This window comes from Diadema antillarum, unplaced genomic scaffold (genome assembly GCF_040938485.1).
Source record: "Diadema antillarum isolate AM-2024a unplaced genomic scaffold, OU_Dant_1.0 seq00001497_RagTag, whole genome shotgun sequence".
NCBI classification, from domain to species: Eukaryota; Metazoa; Echinodermata; class Echinoidea; order Diadematoida; family Diadematidae; genus Diadema; species Diadema antillarum.
The window spans coordinates 749,413-768,524 of NW_027272234.1; the positions used below are offsets into that span (position 1 = coordinate 749,413).

At 40.1% G+C, this 19,112-nt stretch overlaps 1 protein-coding gene across 1 annotated transcript in view; it reads right to left on the reverse strand.

Annotated features, from left to right (window-relative positions):
• Positions 1 to 3,401: 3,401 nt before the first annotated feature.
• LOC139710085 (metabotropic glutamate receptor 3-like) overlaps positions 3,402 to 19,112 on the reverse strand; it is a 71,240-nt gene continuing 55,529 nt past the window's right edge. The window contains exons 2-6 of the mRNA XM_071622029.1: positions 12,247 to 12,337; positions 9,054 to 9,200; positions 8,019 to 8,258; positions 4,732 to 6,556; positions 3,402 to 3,590 (exon numbers count right to left, since the gene is read on the reverse strand). Of these exons, the coding sequence (XP_071478130.1) occupies positions 3,459 to 3,590; positions 4,732 to 6,556; positions 8,019 to 8,258; positions 9,054 to 9,200; positions 12,247 to 12,337 (2,435 nt within the window). The 3' untranslated portion in view covers positions 3,402 to 3,458. The remainder of the gene's footprint in view (positions 3,591 to 4,731; positions 6,557 to 8,018; positions 8,259 to 9,053; positions 9,201 to 12,246; positions 12,338 to 19,112) is intronic.

Genomic DNA, 19,112 nt, shown 5'->3' on the forward strand with positions numbered 1-19,112 from the left:
AATGTACCAACATACCGGTAATTATAACTACGGCGAAGAGGGCGCACTTACCTCAATCGCCGTCGGAGCCAAGTATACACAGATTTTTGTGCCAACTCGTTTCAGTTAGCCACAGCATGGCGTATATCTACTACTATATTCCTTTGGTAAATTCTTGCGTAATAAAGGATCATTCTCCAATGATTTTACTCACTGAAACAGACTTTGTGCTAGATGGCTCTGAATCATGTCATTTTGCTTCAGTCATTTCATGTCATTTCGCTTCAAGCATGTCAAGAAGTTAAAGACAAGGAAGCTAAATTAGGGGCATTCAAAGGAATCGTACAGTTTTGGTTGAGACCTATCTTCGGGTTTCTAACATATTTTGGTGAGACAATGACAAACCTCTTAAGAAATATGAAAGAGCATGTAATTCAAGAGGGATCCAACGTTTATTTGATTAAAATTGGCTTTGAAATGGCGGAGACATCCAAAACAGAGCAATCCTATAAAGGTGGGACCCGCCTTTTATTAGGATCGCTTGCTTTACTTTGTTTTTGTCTCAGCCATTCTAAAACCAATTTTCATCTAATAAACTTTGAAGTCCTCTTAGCAATGCTTAGAATGATATGTTGTGTATTATCTTATAAGTGTTTTCTTGGTATCTCGCAAAAAAATTAAAAGCCCATCTTCATCTCAACCAATACTATACAGTACACCATCTCTTCAAAGTATGCTTCATGTTTATGAACACGTTAGCCAACCGGCTTCAACGCAGTCCTGACAGTTGCAATGAGAGGAGTGCCTCCACCTATAACAAGTTCCAAAAAGGTATACAATGTAGTACCACATTTCTACCACTCAAAACATGTTCTGTGTGCGCGGAGAAATATGCGTGAGTGAAATAAAGAGTCGCATGCTTGCTTTTCCAAAGTATACTAATCGACTAAAGTTTGTGAGAGTAGTGGTACGGTACTGTGAATTAAGCCTCCATCCCCCCCCCCCCCCCAAGAAAAATGCCGTATTTATCGGAGTAAAACTGTAAGAGTCAACTAGAATCCCTTCTACTGATCACGTGTTTGGATGGATCTAATAACAGTAGATTATGGCACTTGAAGGTCAGCTGGTCATAAACTAATGAGGTCCCCTAACATCGCTTGTAAAACTTACTTTCGAAAATGTATCGCGTATTGTGTAACAGGAGTTTCATGTCGAGAAGCTGCTATTCAATTCCCGAGATTTATTAACTGCGAGTAGATCAATTTAACCGACAAGACCGATTGTAGAACTGGAAGGAAATAACTGGGAATTTAATGATTATTAATTACTCTTGAAGGAAAACAAAATAAATCAAATGCAGCTGTCTTGAATCAAAGGCAAATGATTGTGTTCTCGTATTGTTCATTGTGATTGTCCGTCCAAATGAATCGGAAAGTACAATGGACTCCCGTTATGACGAAGTCCTTGGGACCGGCAGTTTTCTTTCGTTCTATCGAAATTTCGTTATAACCAAACAATGAAAAAAAAAACAGCAACAACATAGAGCAAGTAATGTTGCGGCCTGAATTTTTACCTTGTTGCAACCGGAATTTCGTTATAACCGTGTTCGTTATAACGGGAGTGCACTGTAACACCTTTCTCTATTCTTGGTAAGGTCATGTGTCAACATCATGCCGGCATACAACGTAGAAAGAGTAGATAAAATTAACAGTTATCTAAGTGTACCACATATTAAAATGTTTAGTTTTTTAGGCGCATTATACAATGTGTTAAGCTGCCGTGTCGGGTCATGGCTATGGTGAAAAATTAAATCAAGATCAAGTTAAAGATTTACTGATCGTACATTTCAAAGCTTAATTACTGAGTAACACTTAAATTGAATGATCGCACGAAATGTTCGGTTAGCACCAGGTACTCGATCGTTGCTATGCCTACATGTGCCAGATTGCTGCATGATTATGATCCCTTTGACGAGGGTTTACTCGTTGATGACATCAGCAGTATGTCACTTCTATCGAGGGTGAGGAGAGGACGAGGTGAACACGGCTGCTCTTCAAGTTTGTGGTTGCCATGGTGAGCTCCTCCACTTTCCGTCGATGCCTGGAGGTTAGTGCAAACAAACGAGATACAATGTGAACAGCATTTTGTCAGATAATTATATCAATGTATGAATCGCGAGTGAGGATTTACTGACACAGAAATGTCAGAATGAATAAAGACACAAATTATGTATTACCATTGTACATACAAGATTGCAGAAGCATATATGAGATTCTCAGTGTAACTCTCCCTGTTCTCAGGTAAAGGTGACGTCGAATGTATTAGGAGTGACTCCGGACAGACAACCTTCCTGGAATGTCATTTGTCAACCCAAACTACAACATGAGCCCTCTCACACGGGGTACGGCAAAACATGTAGTATCTCCATAGCAACCCACCATCCAAGAGCCAGCTCGCCGGCCACTACATAATAATAATAATAATAATAATAATAATAATAATAATAATAATAATAATAATAACAATAATAATGTCTTATTTATCCAGGGTAGCCTCTTCAGTGTTACTACTGCTCTACCAGAGGGCCCTGCCATTATTATTACCCTAGCGTTGCCAAGTACCCAGTTATACACCTGGGTCGAGAGGGACATGGTGGGTAAAAACATCTTGTCCAAGGACGTAAGCACTGGGCGGGATTCGAACTCGGGTCCTCCGATCCGGAGTCGGGAGTCTTATCCACTACAAGTTGTATGCCACCACATGATGGAAATGATGACAGTGGGACAGCTAGCTCATGACGTAGCAGTCATGTTCTGTGGTTATATTTCATTGCGACGCATTCTGTGCAAAATCAATTTGTATGTAAAATATTGCGCGGCAGTACTAAATCTTCTCAAAGAACATACAGTGATACATTTTATCGCTTTTGATCTTGCAGGAAACCATAACAGTTGCAATGGCGCTGAAGATATGCTATTTTGTCTCTGCTTCAGGGATATCACAATGGAAATTATGTTATGTAAATATATAAATTTTTTTTTCATGCTGCCATGTTCATTCTCTGATGGGAATGTTATTTTTGGCGACAATTATAACAATGAAAGATGCCAATAATGATTATAATAATAATTCTTATCATTCTAATTATAACAATGACAACATAATCCAGTTATAGATTTATCGTTAGTACTTATATCAATATCATCATCATTAATGTCATTATTTATTTAATTGAGAACATTCAAAATCGACATTGGATTTCCTGTTTCGAATTAGACTGTTAGAAGATGTCCATTTTCACCAATGGGCTGAGAGGGATGTGGTAAGTGAAAAGTTTTGTCCAAGGATGCACGCATCGGGTAAGATTCGAACCAGAAACCTTACCTTTTTATGTCAAGAGCCCTTATCCACAACACAAACGTGCACCCGCTGTTCAAACCACTTCCTTCCAGTCCTTAAACTCTGTCAGAAAGTAATGCTCACCTCAATTGCATGTCCTCTATTCTATCCTGGCACACTCTGTGCATTCGCAGAGCCTGGGCCGTTTCGTCCTTGATCGCCGCCAGAGCCTTGCGGTAGTTGAGAAGTATTGCGTTCCGAGCTGCATGGCTCTGTATCCAGGGAGAAGGCAGAGAGCCAAATTGAAGAGTATGCGGTACAGAGGAAGAGATGTTATTACTTCTAGTTTGATGTTTCATTTGAGTGGTTACATTTATGTTTACGTGGTTATCAAAGAATCATACCAACAAGCAAGCAATCACGGGATTCACGGGATCGACGGGGTGAGGTTCCCTCTAAAGGACTGGAAAGAATGAGAGTACACGGTCTTCTTTTAAAAAATGAAAGCTGCTGCAATGTTAACCCTGTTCTACCGGAGGGCCCTGTAATCATTATTACCCCTAGCGTTGCCAGGTATCCATTTATGCACCTGGGTCAAGAGGGACACGTTGGATAAAAAAGCATCTTGTCCAAGGATGTAAGCACTGGACTGGATTCGAACTCGGGTCCTCCGACTGGGAGTCAAAAGTTATTCCCTAAACCCTAGCGCCCTCAACCTTCACGGTTAGCAAGGCACTCAAACAACACACAACAATCTGGCAAGATTGAGATTCCCTTGTCCTAATGAGAGAGTGAAAAAAAAAAGTTTTTTTTTTTTTTCTGGACTGTGCCGGTTTGACATGAGTAATGGAACGGTGTGTGCTTTTCAAGATCAGATAATCATTCAGTATGATATGAATATCCCCATCACGGTTTACGGGATATCAACAGTGCTCATAAGATACCAGTAAAGCAGGTTTAGAAATGATGCAAGCGTGAGAATAATCACTTGACCATTCTGAAGAATTCTTTATCATTACTTCTAAAATGGTTATCGTTGTATTCTCTCTGTTCTACTAATGCATTTAACGGATCTGATTTTCTGTCAGATTGAAATGTAATACTTGATTTGTTTTATCATATGAATCTTCCCTTCACTATAATTAGGACAACTATGAAACATGCACTCTTCCATACTCCACACACACACACACAAAAAAAAACTGTCCTTGCTTTTGGATATCATTACTTTATCCTCTGTCAAAATTTATTAACTACTTTTTGTAATCACTAAATCTTTGAGACGTCATTCATTATTGGGGAATAATGTTTTTTTTTTCTTTTTTTTTTTTTTTTTTGGGGGGGGGGGATGGGAGTGGAAGGGATGGTAGGGGTGGGCAGAGGCATCAATAAATTAATCATTTCATAGTTAACCTTGATTGAATCGCCAAAGCGAGCTTCTGCGGATAATTCGTTTTCCTCGTCTCTCCTCTTGAATTTCCACTGCCAAAGTTTGTCTCTGTATCTCTTCTTGATTGGAGGGTTGATGTCAGGCTTAAACCTCACGACGTAGAGTTTAGGGACGAAGAGGCAACCACAGAGGGCGATATTCGATATCATGAGGCCGAATGAGATGACGTAGGTTCGATAATGGCGGCCGCTGGGCAGGACGAGGTAGATAGCCAAGATGGCTGTCCACATCATGGCTGCTATGATGAACGAGAAGAAGACGAACTTCCCTTCCTGGAAATTCTTGTCGCGATTGCGGTTGCCGAATGCTACGAAGATCCCCAGGATATCAAGGGTCAACGCGTAGGCTATCAGGACGACCATCCCGTCGAAGTTACCCGAGCTGACGCAGTCTATGTAGACTATGCGCTGGGTGCGGTCCACCAGGTGGGCAACGACGGGCCGACTGGCCAGTATCCACAGAAGGACAAGGAGGCCGTGGACGAAGAGGACGGCAATCATAGCCAATGTCCAATTGTTTAATTGCACGTGTTTGCGATGATATGTGGTGTACGCAGCAATGATAAGGCTTCCTTCCGTAGCAGATAACGGCAGTAGCTGCGTCGCGGCGACGCCAAGGCACGCTACGTCCGACGCGGGAATGACCGAGAATGTCGCGGTTATGAACGACGCCATGATCCCGACCATGATCAACCTCCAGGAACGGGCGAAGGCGTGAAAGATGATGACCGTGTTCTCCTTCAGTGTGAAGATGACAGCGATGACGATGCACACGAGCCACCCTGCAACAGCCAAGGTCAGGGCGGCGATGCTGATCGCGGAGCTGGGCGTGGCATAGCTGTATGGCAAGTCGAAGCAGTCAGTGTGGTTCTCGTTGGACACCTGCTCGTCCTGGCAAATGAGGCAAGTTAAGGCATCAGTTTCGTTGGAGAAGTAATTGTCGGGACACGGGACACACTGCCAGCAGCAGCTACTGAAATCTAACGTAACTCGACGCGTACCAGCCGGACATAACTCTCCACACACCGAGCTAGGAGAGTCTCTCGACCACGCACAGGTGTCTCGCGACGGCCAGTATACATCGTCAGTAATTTCTACTTGTCCCCTATCGTTTCTCCATTCACCGACTTGTCGAAGTGTAAATCTGTTCGAACAAGGGGAAGCTGGCTGCAAGTTGTAGAAATCGTACCAAGCAATGGCCGCCAGATTCCCACTGGGGTCTGGCCGAAGTCTGTATCCAGAGTACCCCTGGAAGCTTACGTTTTTCATGCAGGCGATGAGATTTTCGCCCGTTACAGCCGCCGGTTTTTCCGTACAATCTTTGTCACTACAGCCTAATGTTTCATGCAGCGCGCGGGCTACCACCTCTACGGAATCCAGCACAGCGGATATCAAAGACTCATTGGTGAATAAATACGTATCGTTTAGAGACTCGGTGCCATCGCATACCCTCAAGCCTTCCACATTTTCACTTCCATCGGGTACATGACAATTGAAAACGTTTTCCCAGAACTCGTTGAAGAATGGATCCTTGTACTCGAGAGAGGCCGGCGTCAGGTCAAAGACGTACTCGTCATACGCGGGTATTACTTCCGCGTGAGGAAAAAGTCCCAGCATGCCGTTCGTGACGCGAGATATCACTGGATCTTCCACGACTTGCGATGATCCCCATCCATCACTGGCAATCCACACATAACCTGTGACATTGCGCTCAGCGAAATACGTGAGCAGGTCAATCATGGGAGCCTCGTTAGCGAAGGCGACGATCACTCGCACCTCTGGGATTTGTCTGTAGCGATGGAATGAAAAATGGAAATGGAATCAGACATATCAATGTTATGGTTGTTTCTGGTTGTTGGTAATCATATCCAATGTTACAATGCAAAATTTACCTACAGTACAACTTCTGGCGTTCAGTGCTGCAATGGATGCCGTGCAAGAACTACTACTAGGGCGTGGAAATAGAGAGAGAGAGAGAGAGAGAGAGGGGGGGGGTGTAGATAAACCTATATACGTGAGCAGTTGTGAACGCACTGACCTGCAGTATTAACGTCCTTGGTATAAAAACGTATGGATGACTAATAAGATACTTACGTGTGGTATGAAATGTTATCTACACAAGTACATTTTTACTCCAGAGCAATGCTAGTTAAGCCCGCCGCACACTACACGATTTTGCCCCGATTCACCGGTCTTAAGACCTTAAGACTTGAAGTGTGACGTCACAGTCTTGCCATTTTCTAGTCGTACGACTGGATCTTAGCGCCAGTCGTAGAGATTTGACATGTTGAATTTCTACGACCAGTCGTGAGCTTTCAGCCATTCACAATGCAGTAAAATGCAAGCGCACGCAGTGCGCAGTGCGCGCGCTTTACAGTCGGGTCGTATAGCGTGCGGTGTCCGGTCGTACGACTGGTCTTAAGACCCAGCTTGGCTCAAGACTTTAAGACCAGTCTGATCGTGTAGTGTGCGGTGGCCTTTAATTGCTCTCTTTCACAGCAATTTCTGAAAGTACTGGTACATTGTAACGCTTGAGCTGCCTTAAAGGTCCTGTTTACTTTTGGGAGCAGTGATTAAAAAAATGTTCAAGATATCACATTCGATGCAAATGTATTGGTCAGTTGTATCACAAAACATCCTACCACATAAAATTTTCGCAATAAACCCTAAAATATAAGGAGATATCACTATTTTTCTCAATAAACCATAGCTGTAGACGGTTTAGTCTGAAAACATATTTATTATAACTATTGTTCACATTTTGCACATTCAACAACACTTAATATGTAACATCGATCATACTGATTCAAATCTTTACATTGGTTGTTTCTATCCCTAATTCACATTTTAGAACTATTTTGAGGTACTAATACTGGGTTTTTGTTTCATCAGCAAATGGTAAATTATGCCTTTAATACTCTTTATGGCACTAATGTTATCAAAACACAATTACAATCTGTTACAGTTCTTTCATCTATTCATCTACTGATAGCCAGGCTATGCACAGTCTCTCAACGGCAAGTGACGCCAAGAAGGACGAGAATTGATAATTATAATATCTATACTTCTGATCAAATGTCCCCCAGATTTACGCATTAACACCTTTTGAAATTGTGGGATTGGTGACTTTATAGGTAATGGGATATACTTGTGGACAGAATGTGCATTGTTCTCGACCAAATACGAATAAACCAGCGAAGGCCGAGAAGTGATGTCAGTAAGTGTTGTCGAAAATACGAGGAAAACGGCACCTGAGGTCGTTTAATATCTCTTCATATCGTAAGCCAGTGTCGTCAGTGTCGAAGATCTTGGAGTAGGCGACGCAGATATTCCGCTCCAGCGCTTTGTCTTCGAACAGGTGAATGCCGCTGACGCCGTAGGCGCCGTCGTCGGTGGCGAGCACGGCCACGGTCTCGAACTGGAAATGGCTCACAAGGTGGGCCATGGCTTGGGCCTGATAGGTGTCCTCGGGAATGGTGCGCGTGAAATATCTGGAATGTCAAGAAATGCACACAACAGAGTTCTTGTAAATAACAGAACAATTTCTGAAGCGAGAGCTAATTTGTGGAATTGTATAAAGGTACCTCTCCTTGAAGAAACCACTAATCTTTTATTTAATATCATGACTTCACAAGTGACAGCTGGTTTCATGTAATCATTTGTTTTTACTTTTTTCCACAAAAGACTCATTCTTTGGCAAGATGGAATGAATACTTTTCCTGAGCGTCCTCTGATGATGGTAGAAGGAAAAGAGCAGACATTTTGCTCTGGTTGATTTAGCTTTCTACTCATAGTTGTTACCTTATTGCATCAAGTCATCTTTCCTGTCATAACCTTGGTCCTTGGTCTCAGAATTGTCAGTTACAAGTGTTCACTTAAAAGAGACAAACATTTTCGACAAAAGTGAAATATCTAGGAATTTCTGTTCATTTTCCTTTCAGCTTTAACTTGAAGCGTGTTCCATTTGTGAAGTCAACATATCAAATAAACACCAATATTTCAAATTCGCAATAAGGTAATGCAGAGGTTTTAATATAAGATATCGATAAGCATGAAGCTACATCCAAATTTGAACGTTTAAAATGTAGTATTGTCGTTTTGCACATCTTCACATCTACCTTGGAAGTCGTTCTTCACATGACGTAACTTCCGATCAATAAACTGTATTCAGGACTCTTGAGTCGAACCTTCCTCACCGATTGGTCCGAGAGCACAAACGGCATAGGCTGTTATGGTAGATTTTATTTTAGATATTGATAATGGCAACAGCGGCTTTCCATACTCACTCATATCTGGACTCGCTGAGGAAGTCACTGGTTGCCGCATAGCTGACCTGGGGGAGTTTGAAGAGGTTGAAGAGACTAGCCACCGACACCGCCGAACTACTCGTTCCTGGTCCAACCACAGCCACGATGTCGTCAATGTCATTGTCACTGTATATGATTTTGATATACATAATGACACATGTTAAATTATTTGATAGGATTTAACTTCTGAACTTAACATTGTATGCCTGCGTGTGTTTCAGTGTGTATGTGCGTGAAAACTATTTCACTCGCCATCTGTTACAGCTATGACAAATGCATAGAAGGAAGATCCTATGAAACTACCGATATGCCGAGGAGATTATAGCGACTAAAAGATAATGGCTGTTAGGGATATCATTAGCTTAAAAACCCGGATGGAGGAGAAGGTTGGCCATATTGAATCGATCGATCGACAGGGGGCGCTGTGGCATTGCGGATAAGACTCCCGACTCCCAATCGGAGGACCCGAGTTCAATTCCCGCCCAGTGCTTACATCCTTGGACAAGTTGTTTTTTATACCCACCATGTACCTGTCGATCCAGGTGTAAAATGGGTACCTGGCAACGCTAGGGTAATGATAATGGCAGGGCCCTCTGGTAGAGCAGTGGCAACACTGAAGATGCTACCCTGGGTAAATAAGTACTTATTATCATTGTTATTTACTATTATTTATCATTATTCGCTGCCCACGGAGGTGTAATCGAAAACCACTACCGTACCATTTACCCTTATTCTATACTGCGTCAGAGTCAGGCCAATATTGCAATACCTTGTCGAGCATTATGATTAGTCTAATTAAAGGAGGTAGACTTATGTCTTCCTTATTTCTTATCCGATTTTGGTCATTATTTCATCGTTCTGTGGGAAATATTTTTCTCTTTCTTTTGAAGTTTATTTATTTCAGGGGTGAATTTCCTCTCTAAAAGAACTGAGAGACAAGAGGGGATGGAACAAGGATCAGTTTGATCATCGTGAAAGAATTCTTCTATTGCTTGTCTTTGTAAAATTCTTTCTTTGCAATGCAGGCATTTTGTGTGGCCAACCAGTATCAATGAATTTGATCAAGTTTACCAAGTTGAAATATTACGCAAGACTCGTAATAACAACACTGTTGGAGGTCTTTTTATAATTATTTTTTGCACGGACCTGTTTAATTGCTTTCTTTGTATATTTGGATTTATGCAGCGTTAATGAGATGAACACTAGCTGCTATTGGTTGCTCTGTGTATGTATCCGTTTCTTTTGAATCTATAGTTCTTTCATATTCATAAATAATAAATGGTGATGGGTATGACTGAACAATCTGAAGACATGTGTGTGTGTGTGTGTGTGTATGTGTGTGTGTGTGTGATCGTGCGGGCAAGGAGTGTGCAAGCGAATGACATACGAGGTAAAGTAATGACGTATCAACTTTTGCAAACATTCTATTCATGAACCGCATTTGACATCTTTATTTTTTTTAAATCTTATACCAGGTGCGTGGGTGCATTTCATTACCCTAATGTTCCAAGAAATGGGATGAGATCAGAATCTATTTCCATCTCTACGTATCACACAGTTGCATTTTTTTTTTCATTGGGTGGTATCACCGCACAGGCATACCTCCAGGTCCATTCACATCAATTTATCATTTTCTATTCGGAAAAAAAAGAGTGGGACAAATCTATTGGATGCGCACTGTTCAGACCGGTCCCATTAGAGATTACGGAATATCAAAGTGCGCGCGATTTAATCCTCCGAGAGATTGGTTGTATAGGGTAAAACCGCCAAAATGAGTATGTATAGTGAGTGGTATACGTTGTATACGTCAACATTGAATATTATTGACCCAAGCAAAACAAAAAATACAATAGCAAACGAAATAAAATTCATCTTACGTTGGACATTATAGAGATATGGAATAACGAATTCCGTGCTTTGTTTTTTTTTTTTATAATCCATACAAGGAGACCTGTTTTGTTCAAGGAAGATTTATGGAATAACTGTTTGTTGCTAAAGAAAGATAGAATACCCGCCAGTGATTGATTTTGCTTTCACTATCGTAAACTGCAATGACACCACCTTCCAATAGTTGCAGACACTTTTGCTTACTAGGCCCGTACAATGCCCTTCTTGGCATTGTTCTTAATGGATGCTTTCAATGTGCGAGGTTCAGGGACAAAAAAGGGTCTAAGAGGGTAAAACTTCGCAGTAATTCAAGCAATGATGGTGGCCCTTTTGTGATGGACGCACACGACGCACGACGCAAGACGCACGACGCAAGACGCACAACGCAGGACGCAGGACGCATGACGGACAACGGATGCCGGACGATGACGGAGCGCAATTATAGCTCGCATGAGCATTTGGCTCAGGAGAGCTAATACCAACAATAATGCTTTTCCCTCACAACGATAACTCGCAGTTAACCTGACTGCAGCTATAGAAACTATCAGGGAGGTGGATTCCACCTCCCTGGTACTATAAATTATGCGGAATTTCAATAAACCTTTGGGTACCTGAAAAGGTCTTTTCTTTTCTTTTCTTTTCTTTTCTTCTCTTTTGTCTCGGCAAGATTGCACTCACTTTTCGATTCTGTTTGCCCATTTCTTGAATTCAAGTCTTAATTACCTTTTCTTTTTGTCCATTACAAAACCCAACGTCTGCATGATCTGAGGCTTTGAAAGCGATAGGAGGCATAAGATATTTTGCTATACACGTACGCCGCCACTGTCGGCTTTAGCCTAGACGAACTAAATTGAAGGATTTATCCTTTTATCGGTCTTCATACGGCTCTCATAAAACATAATCAAGAAAACATCAACCCGTCAAACCAGTATTGATGTTCTCTTATTTTACGCGTTTAACGTTTAATGCTGCGTACCTCTCTGTAAACTGCTCGACCACATCAGTGAAAGTGAACCAGTACTGTCATATTCGGTGGATTGAAAAAAAAAATGTGGATGGCGTTTTCCATTATCCCATCTGGATAGATGGTGAACAATCCCCAATAATGGTGATAATAGTATTATTATTATTGATAATAATGATAATGATGATAAGTAATAATGATAATAATGATAATAATAATAATAATAATAATAATAATAATAATAATAATAATAAGAAGAAGAAGAAGAAGAAGAAGAAGAAGAATTATAAAAGAAGAAGAAAAAAAGACCTTGCAACATACCCGTCACATGATGAGCCTTGAGTCTTGATGAAATGAACCGAGTTTCGGACCGCAATGTTTGGGTCTGCACATGTGTCGTAAATGTCGAAACCTGTAAAATTTGAAGTTGTAAAGAAAACAAAGAAAGATTTGTAATCAAAGTCCTTTTTTTTTCAGAAAAAAAAATTGTTACAGAGAGTTTACTTATATGCAAAGTGATCGCTTATCTGACATTCATACAAATTAACTTCCTCGCTTACAATGAATAGCATGATATTCTAAGTAAAGAGAGTGAGGGAGACCTGGCATGCCTGATACGAATTAAAATCTAGACGAGAAATTGAAGAAAAGAAGAAAACATGTTTAAGGGCAAGTAAAAAGCAAGCAAACAAACAAAAAGTTTCCGTATGTTATATCAGGGAGGTGCGTTTCACCTCCATGGTTATATTCTAATCAGCATACTACCACCAGTGATGAGCAAACACATGATCTAATGACGTCACAGAAGCATCACATCCGATTCTGCGACGTTGTGAAACTCATCTTATCAGTCTCAGTCCCTGAACAGTTTGTGGCCACGACAACTCGTGCGTTCAAGTCAGACGAGCAGCACATCCTGTGAGCACCTTCATGTGATCGAGATATCGCTGTTATCAATGTCATCATTCAAAAATTAGATACGAAATCTTTACATGTGCTGATGTTCTTTTACCCGTTTAAATATTGTTAGCCCACTCTCACCTAATGATTCAAAAAAGGGAGCCGAAGAGTTGTGTGCAAGGTGACCTTGTTTTAAGCATTCTTTTTCCATTTCGTAGTACGCTCCTGTCGCACACTTCCTGTCTTTTTCTATAGACACCAGTATAGATAATGTGTTTATCAAACCTAATTACAAAAGTTTCTGTCAACAAATGGATAGCCTTTCACATTGCGTATAACAGGTTTACATCAGAGGTCTAGATATTATCGCATTGGAAACAATTCATGCAGTGAAAATGCGGACTTAGTTCCACAACATCTTCCTGTGAATTCAAAAAATTGTAGGACGTTTTCAATCCTTTAATCATGTATTGTGAAAGCATTTTTTGATTATTGCAGTCTGAAAATTTTTCGCGTCACCATGATATGCGTTTCATCTACATTTTCTATAATATAGAATCGTTACAATTATGGCCACAGTATCGACGCTTTAATATTGTAAAGTAGAATATACTCGTACCAACATACTGAAATATTTTGCATATTTAACAATTGGAAATTCCTAACGAGAAGCTTGTCAAGTCGCGTGCCCTAGATAGCAACAACTTATGCATGCAAACTAGATTTCAAGTATTGTGGCGAAGACACTCAGATAAATATCATACAAGTGGATATAGAACATCATTTTAGTAATTCCCCAGAGCAAGCCGAAAAAAAAAATACATAAATTTGAGTACACGAGTAAACCGACATAACGTGTAATTATTATCAATCTGCCTGTATGGCTTTGTGACGTTTGTCATGTTAATGAGTGATACGAATGAAGTGAGTACAGTCATGAATAATGTACGAGTTTAAATTCAGTATTGCTTCACAGAGATTACGCTTATTAGTTGCACTTATTTAATCGTTTCTCTCTTGACAAATAAACAGTGTGTTCTTTTCACGGTAGTAGCACTGGTTTAAAAACCACAAATCGCTGCGGAAGGCCCTGGCGCGAAATATCATTTGCAAATAGTCTTAAAATCTTTTTGGGTGCGTGCCCTGGCTTTGTCATCACATCTAAGAAATAAAAGAAATCTATCAAAATCTAGATATCAAATAATCCTTGCCCTTCACTTGATTTCTCTTTCGGCGGTGCCGGTGTCTTTAGTGGCCCATCCATTTCATTGTGCTTAAGTCCGCCCTTTTTTTTTCTCTATTCCCCCTCCCTTCCACCTCTCTCTCTCCGACCATTCATCTCAAGATCATTCATCCACTCATATGCGGATCCAGGCTTTGCTCTTCCCGAGCGATGGACCGACCGATCGTTTGATCGATAGACGTCGATCTGTTAAAAGCACTTCGAAAATGTCAGTCGCCCGATGAGTGTAATTTGCGTCGACCTCCGACGCCAATTACGGTGTCGTCATTGATGCCAAAATTGGCGCTGATTCATTAACAATAATTATTTTGCTTGCAAATGTTGCCACTGACCTTGACTTGGCATGTTGCATTAATAATCCATATACCTGCAGTTCGAATAGGCCACGATTGGATGTTAACGCATGATTTTTTATCCGTTTAATATCTCAAGTTCACTCTCTTGTTTTTAATAGGAGTAAATGCATTTTGTCATTACTTACATTTCGTCAGCTGCTTGTATAGATGCCAGTGTACACCGTACGTGGCAATTGCATGCTGACGCGCATTATGGATTCCGTTGGTGTATGTGTGCACGTTTTTATTATGAGCCTTGGACTTTATCAGCTTAAAGGGATCGTACAGTTTTGGTTGAGACCTAATTTCAGGTTTCTATTATTTTTGGGTGAGATAATGACAAACCTCTTATGAAATATGAAAGAGCATGTAATTCTATGAGGAATTCAATGTTTATTTGATGAAAATTGTTTTTGAAATGGCTGAGATATCCAAAAAAGAGCTATTGTAATGAAGTGTGGGACCCATACTTTATTACGATCGCTTTGTTCTACTTTGTTTTTCGATGTTTCAGTCATTCCAAACCCGATTTTCATCAAATAAACTTTAAATTCCTCTCAAACTGGTATTTTCTGTACTACATCATAAGTGTTTCCTTGGTATCTCGCAAAAAGTTAAAAAGCCCAATTTTCATCTCCACCAATACTGTACCATCCCTTTAAAGTTCAAAATAGTATGTAGACCTAATAAAGCTCCACGAGTTTCATATTGCATCTGACTTTCTTTTTTTTTTTCCATTTAATACTGCCATTATGTATCGATTTACTTGCCAGTTGAGCGATGGGTATGCATGCGGACATATTTTGTGTCATTATTTTTTTTATATTAGTCGGCATACAATCTTCTTACTTGACCCTTTTAAAGCAATGGCTGGTGGATGTGTTATTCAAGCGAATGGGCGTTTAGCTGATGGATAAGTTACGATTTTCCGTGTGGCGTTAGGATGTGTCTTTCCTATGAACGGTCAGTTACATCCCACACTCGAAGCCTCCATCTGCACGTAATGCGAAAGGCAGGTATATTTACGAAGCTATCTTTGACAGTTTGCGCAGAACATGCTGACTAACCATTAACTTGACATGCAAAATGTAACCACTCGATCTGACCATTTATCGATTTTGCAAAGATCAGTTACACCCCATGGCTGGAAAAATATAAAGCATATCAGAAAATGGTGTGAAAGCAAATTGTATCGCTTAATGCAGGAGGTTTAAAGTAAACTTTGTTTTGCCTAATATTTACAGTATTCGTAATATAAGGGGAAAAAAGACCTATCAATTTACTGAAAATTGTATAGCGATAACTCACTTAGAACACTAAGGGATATGTCGGACTCAATAAGGATGGCCTGCTGCACACATCACTTTCATAAACATATACCAAGAGTCAGATTCTGTCGCGCAAAATTTTAAATCTCAGCCGTAAATGCAATTTATCTTCTCATTGATTTTTCCACAGTACTTATAAAAAAAAAGTATTTCTGTATCTCGATTCCGTGCTGAAAAGCTATTTCTTGGTCTTTAACAAAGGACTTCATAGAAAAGCAATTTGAAAACATTCGTTGGAATTTATTTACTGCATCTTTTACGAAAAAGAATCATTCTGTTGCCTCTACTATAATATAATCACTAAGGGCTTTTGAACGTGTCACCCCGACAAAATATTATTTTGTCGGGGTGACACGTTCAAAAGCCCTTAGTGATTATGTCTGTAAATCAATGACAGCGCTCACTCTGTTCATCGACTCTAAGATGAAACAACGTTTAGATGCAATTCAAGAGTATGAGCTCTGCGTAAATAATGTGGCAAATTATTCCGCATGGATAGTTCTGCGGAAAGTAAGAAGCCTTTCAGATCTTAGGCTGATCGTGTTTGAGTGTGACAATTAGTGCTCAGTATGTGCTAATTTATAACCTGAAACAATGTAACTCTTTTGGAGACATGAATAAGCAGCTACCATTTTTAATACTATTATAAAAGTCATTAGACAATGCCTTCATGCTAAGATGTATTTATATCCACAGATAGTTATCAGAGGTAAGATTCATCATTCCACCGCCTGGCATTATCTGATTATATATAATCGCATCTGCCCCTGTATTTGTCGGCTTCAGACCTGCACATTAACGTCCTGGGGATTTTTCTCTACAGCATCATCCAAAATAAATATTTGCCGAACGGATCAGACCTTCCACCACGCGATTCCTCGCCAGTAACCAAATTTAACCGAATGTATCAGAGATCAAAGCACATGCGTATACAATGATGGCGAGCACACCGGAGAGTTTTAAAGACAGTATAATACTAAGATTTATTATAAAAAAACACCCACAAACAATCGCAACGACCGTGAACATGAGATTAGCGTAACGCTATTGATTGTGCGGTTTTCTATACCAGCAATGAAAACAACGATCTCATTCAGAGATGGAAGTCACTCAACAATGTGCTTAATGCTCGCGAGTCCTGTCATTACCCCAAGACAGTCCATTCTCACACCAGAGTTGTATATTAACCATTTGCAGAAACAAAATCCCAGCTTTAGTGCTTCAAAATAAATTTAAATTGTGAGTTGGGGATGGAAATAACCAATGTAAAAATTTTCATCAGTGTAATCAATATTATGTATTGTTAAATGTACAAAATGTGAATAGTTTCATTAAAATTGTTTCTAGAATAAACCGTCTACCTTATGGTTTATTGAGAAAAATAGTGATATCCCTCGCCTCATTTTTTAGGCCTGATTGCAAGTTTTTATGGCAGGATGTTTTGTGATACTATGACCTACACATAAGTATGCATCAAACGTGATTAAACTCGAACATTTTAAAGTCACTATACTCTCAATGGTAAGGAGCTTTTAGCAATTTGCCTTAGCCAGTTTGTCCAAGATTGTATAATACGCACTGGTACAGGACCTGGACACGGTGTATCTAATGTTGGTTTCATAGGAGTCGGGAACTTATGAACCAGAACATTGTATACTACGAGAATTAACACCAAGTATCAGTTATGATGATATCGGTCCTCTTATGACCATACCATGACTAGCGGTATACGTCGACTCCCATTCGAGACGGCAATTACAAGGTGATAGGTTTGGGGTTGTTGAACTGGGTTTTTATTTCTGTGGTGGTGTTGGGGGTGGTGGTGCGGGAGGGGGGGACAATTGCCAAATACCAATATCACGATATCAGTTACACGAGCATGGACTCATTTCCCATTGCTGGACTAACAAGGACGAGTATACATCACAGCGGATTTTAATCATTATATTATTACTGCATACTGAACGTCGCTAAGCATCCACTGCACATGGAATTTTTTCTTATTTTATCATGTATTGTGATCTCAAATAGTCAATAACTATACATTGACCTTTCCTGCTGGAATCCGTTTGGATTTGGTTTGACTGCTGCGCAGATTACTAAAACGATGTTATGGAATGGCCATGCAGATAATTATACAACCACTGACAACGTTAAGAGCGTCGGAAATTCTTCACGTGACCAACACAGAAACCATTTGATGTTATAAGCAAGCAATCGCTGTCATTCGTTCGATCAAAATGGGTAACTATGATAAATATAGTATAATATGATTCATGGCTTCCTAAAAAACATTTTTCTATGATTGGACCCAAAGGTTTGTTGTAATATTCTTGCGAATCTGTTACTCGCTAACACTTAGTTGACGCATCCCTACCCATACCCCCCCCCCCCCCCCCCTCGTCACCTCGAATTGTATCGCTAAACTATCAACGTCCTGTCATTCACAAACTGTCATGGACTGCAAAGGTCGGTGCTATTTGCTGTTTAAATGACTTGATGATGATGCAGAGTAATTGTCGAGCAATCACCACGGCAATGCAAATATTCTCAGAGCGCTTAATGCCTTGTTAATGCGGAAGTGCATAGCAGTGCCGTTAATATTTCACAAAACGATCCCATGCAGGCGGGCTTGCCAAGTGCTCCGTTGGGATTTCGGCTGATAATTATGTTGTTTTTGTCTATGTAGAAGGTCTTTGTGTATCCGTGCACGATGTTCCACAACTCTGTCGCTTGATACATTGCATTCGAAATGCAATAAACACTTATGTGAAAACCTTTAGACGAGAAGAATATAGCGCGTGTAATGATCATGAGAATGGCGTGATCGTATGATTACATAGATTAATATTTCAGTTGTATTATTGTGGAACAGTGTTATTTCTTGGAATGTAAGTTGTATGTTATTACAAGACTAGAAATGTCGCTTTGGCGACTGGTATGCCTCCGCCATAATGCATGATTTTCCCAATAGGTCTAGATAGTACATGTGGACAATGTGTGATTACATTTTCACAAAATTGGCAAAATATTGAAATGACAAGTTTGTCACAAATGTGTTGAATGTTCACCTTCCTTGACCTAGGTTTAATTGGATGAATAGGAGAGCATGTATCTAGGGATTTAAGGACTTTAACTTGACTTTGACCCATTCATACATTTAGGCATTGAGTAATTTTCAAGGTACAGGTGTGGAGAAAAAGTGCAATTTCTGAATTGAATAGTAAATTGTTACCATTTTCATCTGGCCCTTGACCCTAAAATTCATAAGATAATCACTTTCAGGTAGAACATGCATAATATGTACTAAGTTTCAAGATAACTTTAGTCACTTCCGAGATATGGAGGAAAAAGTTAGTTCAGCACTTTCACTTGATCTTT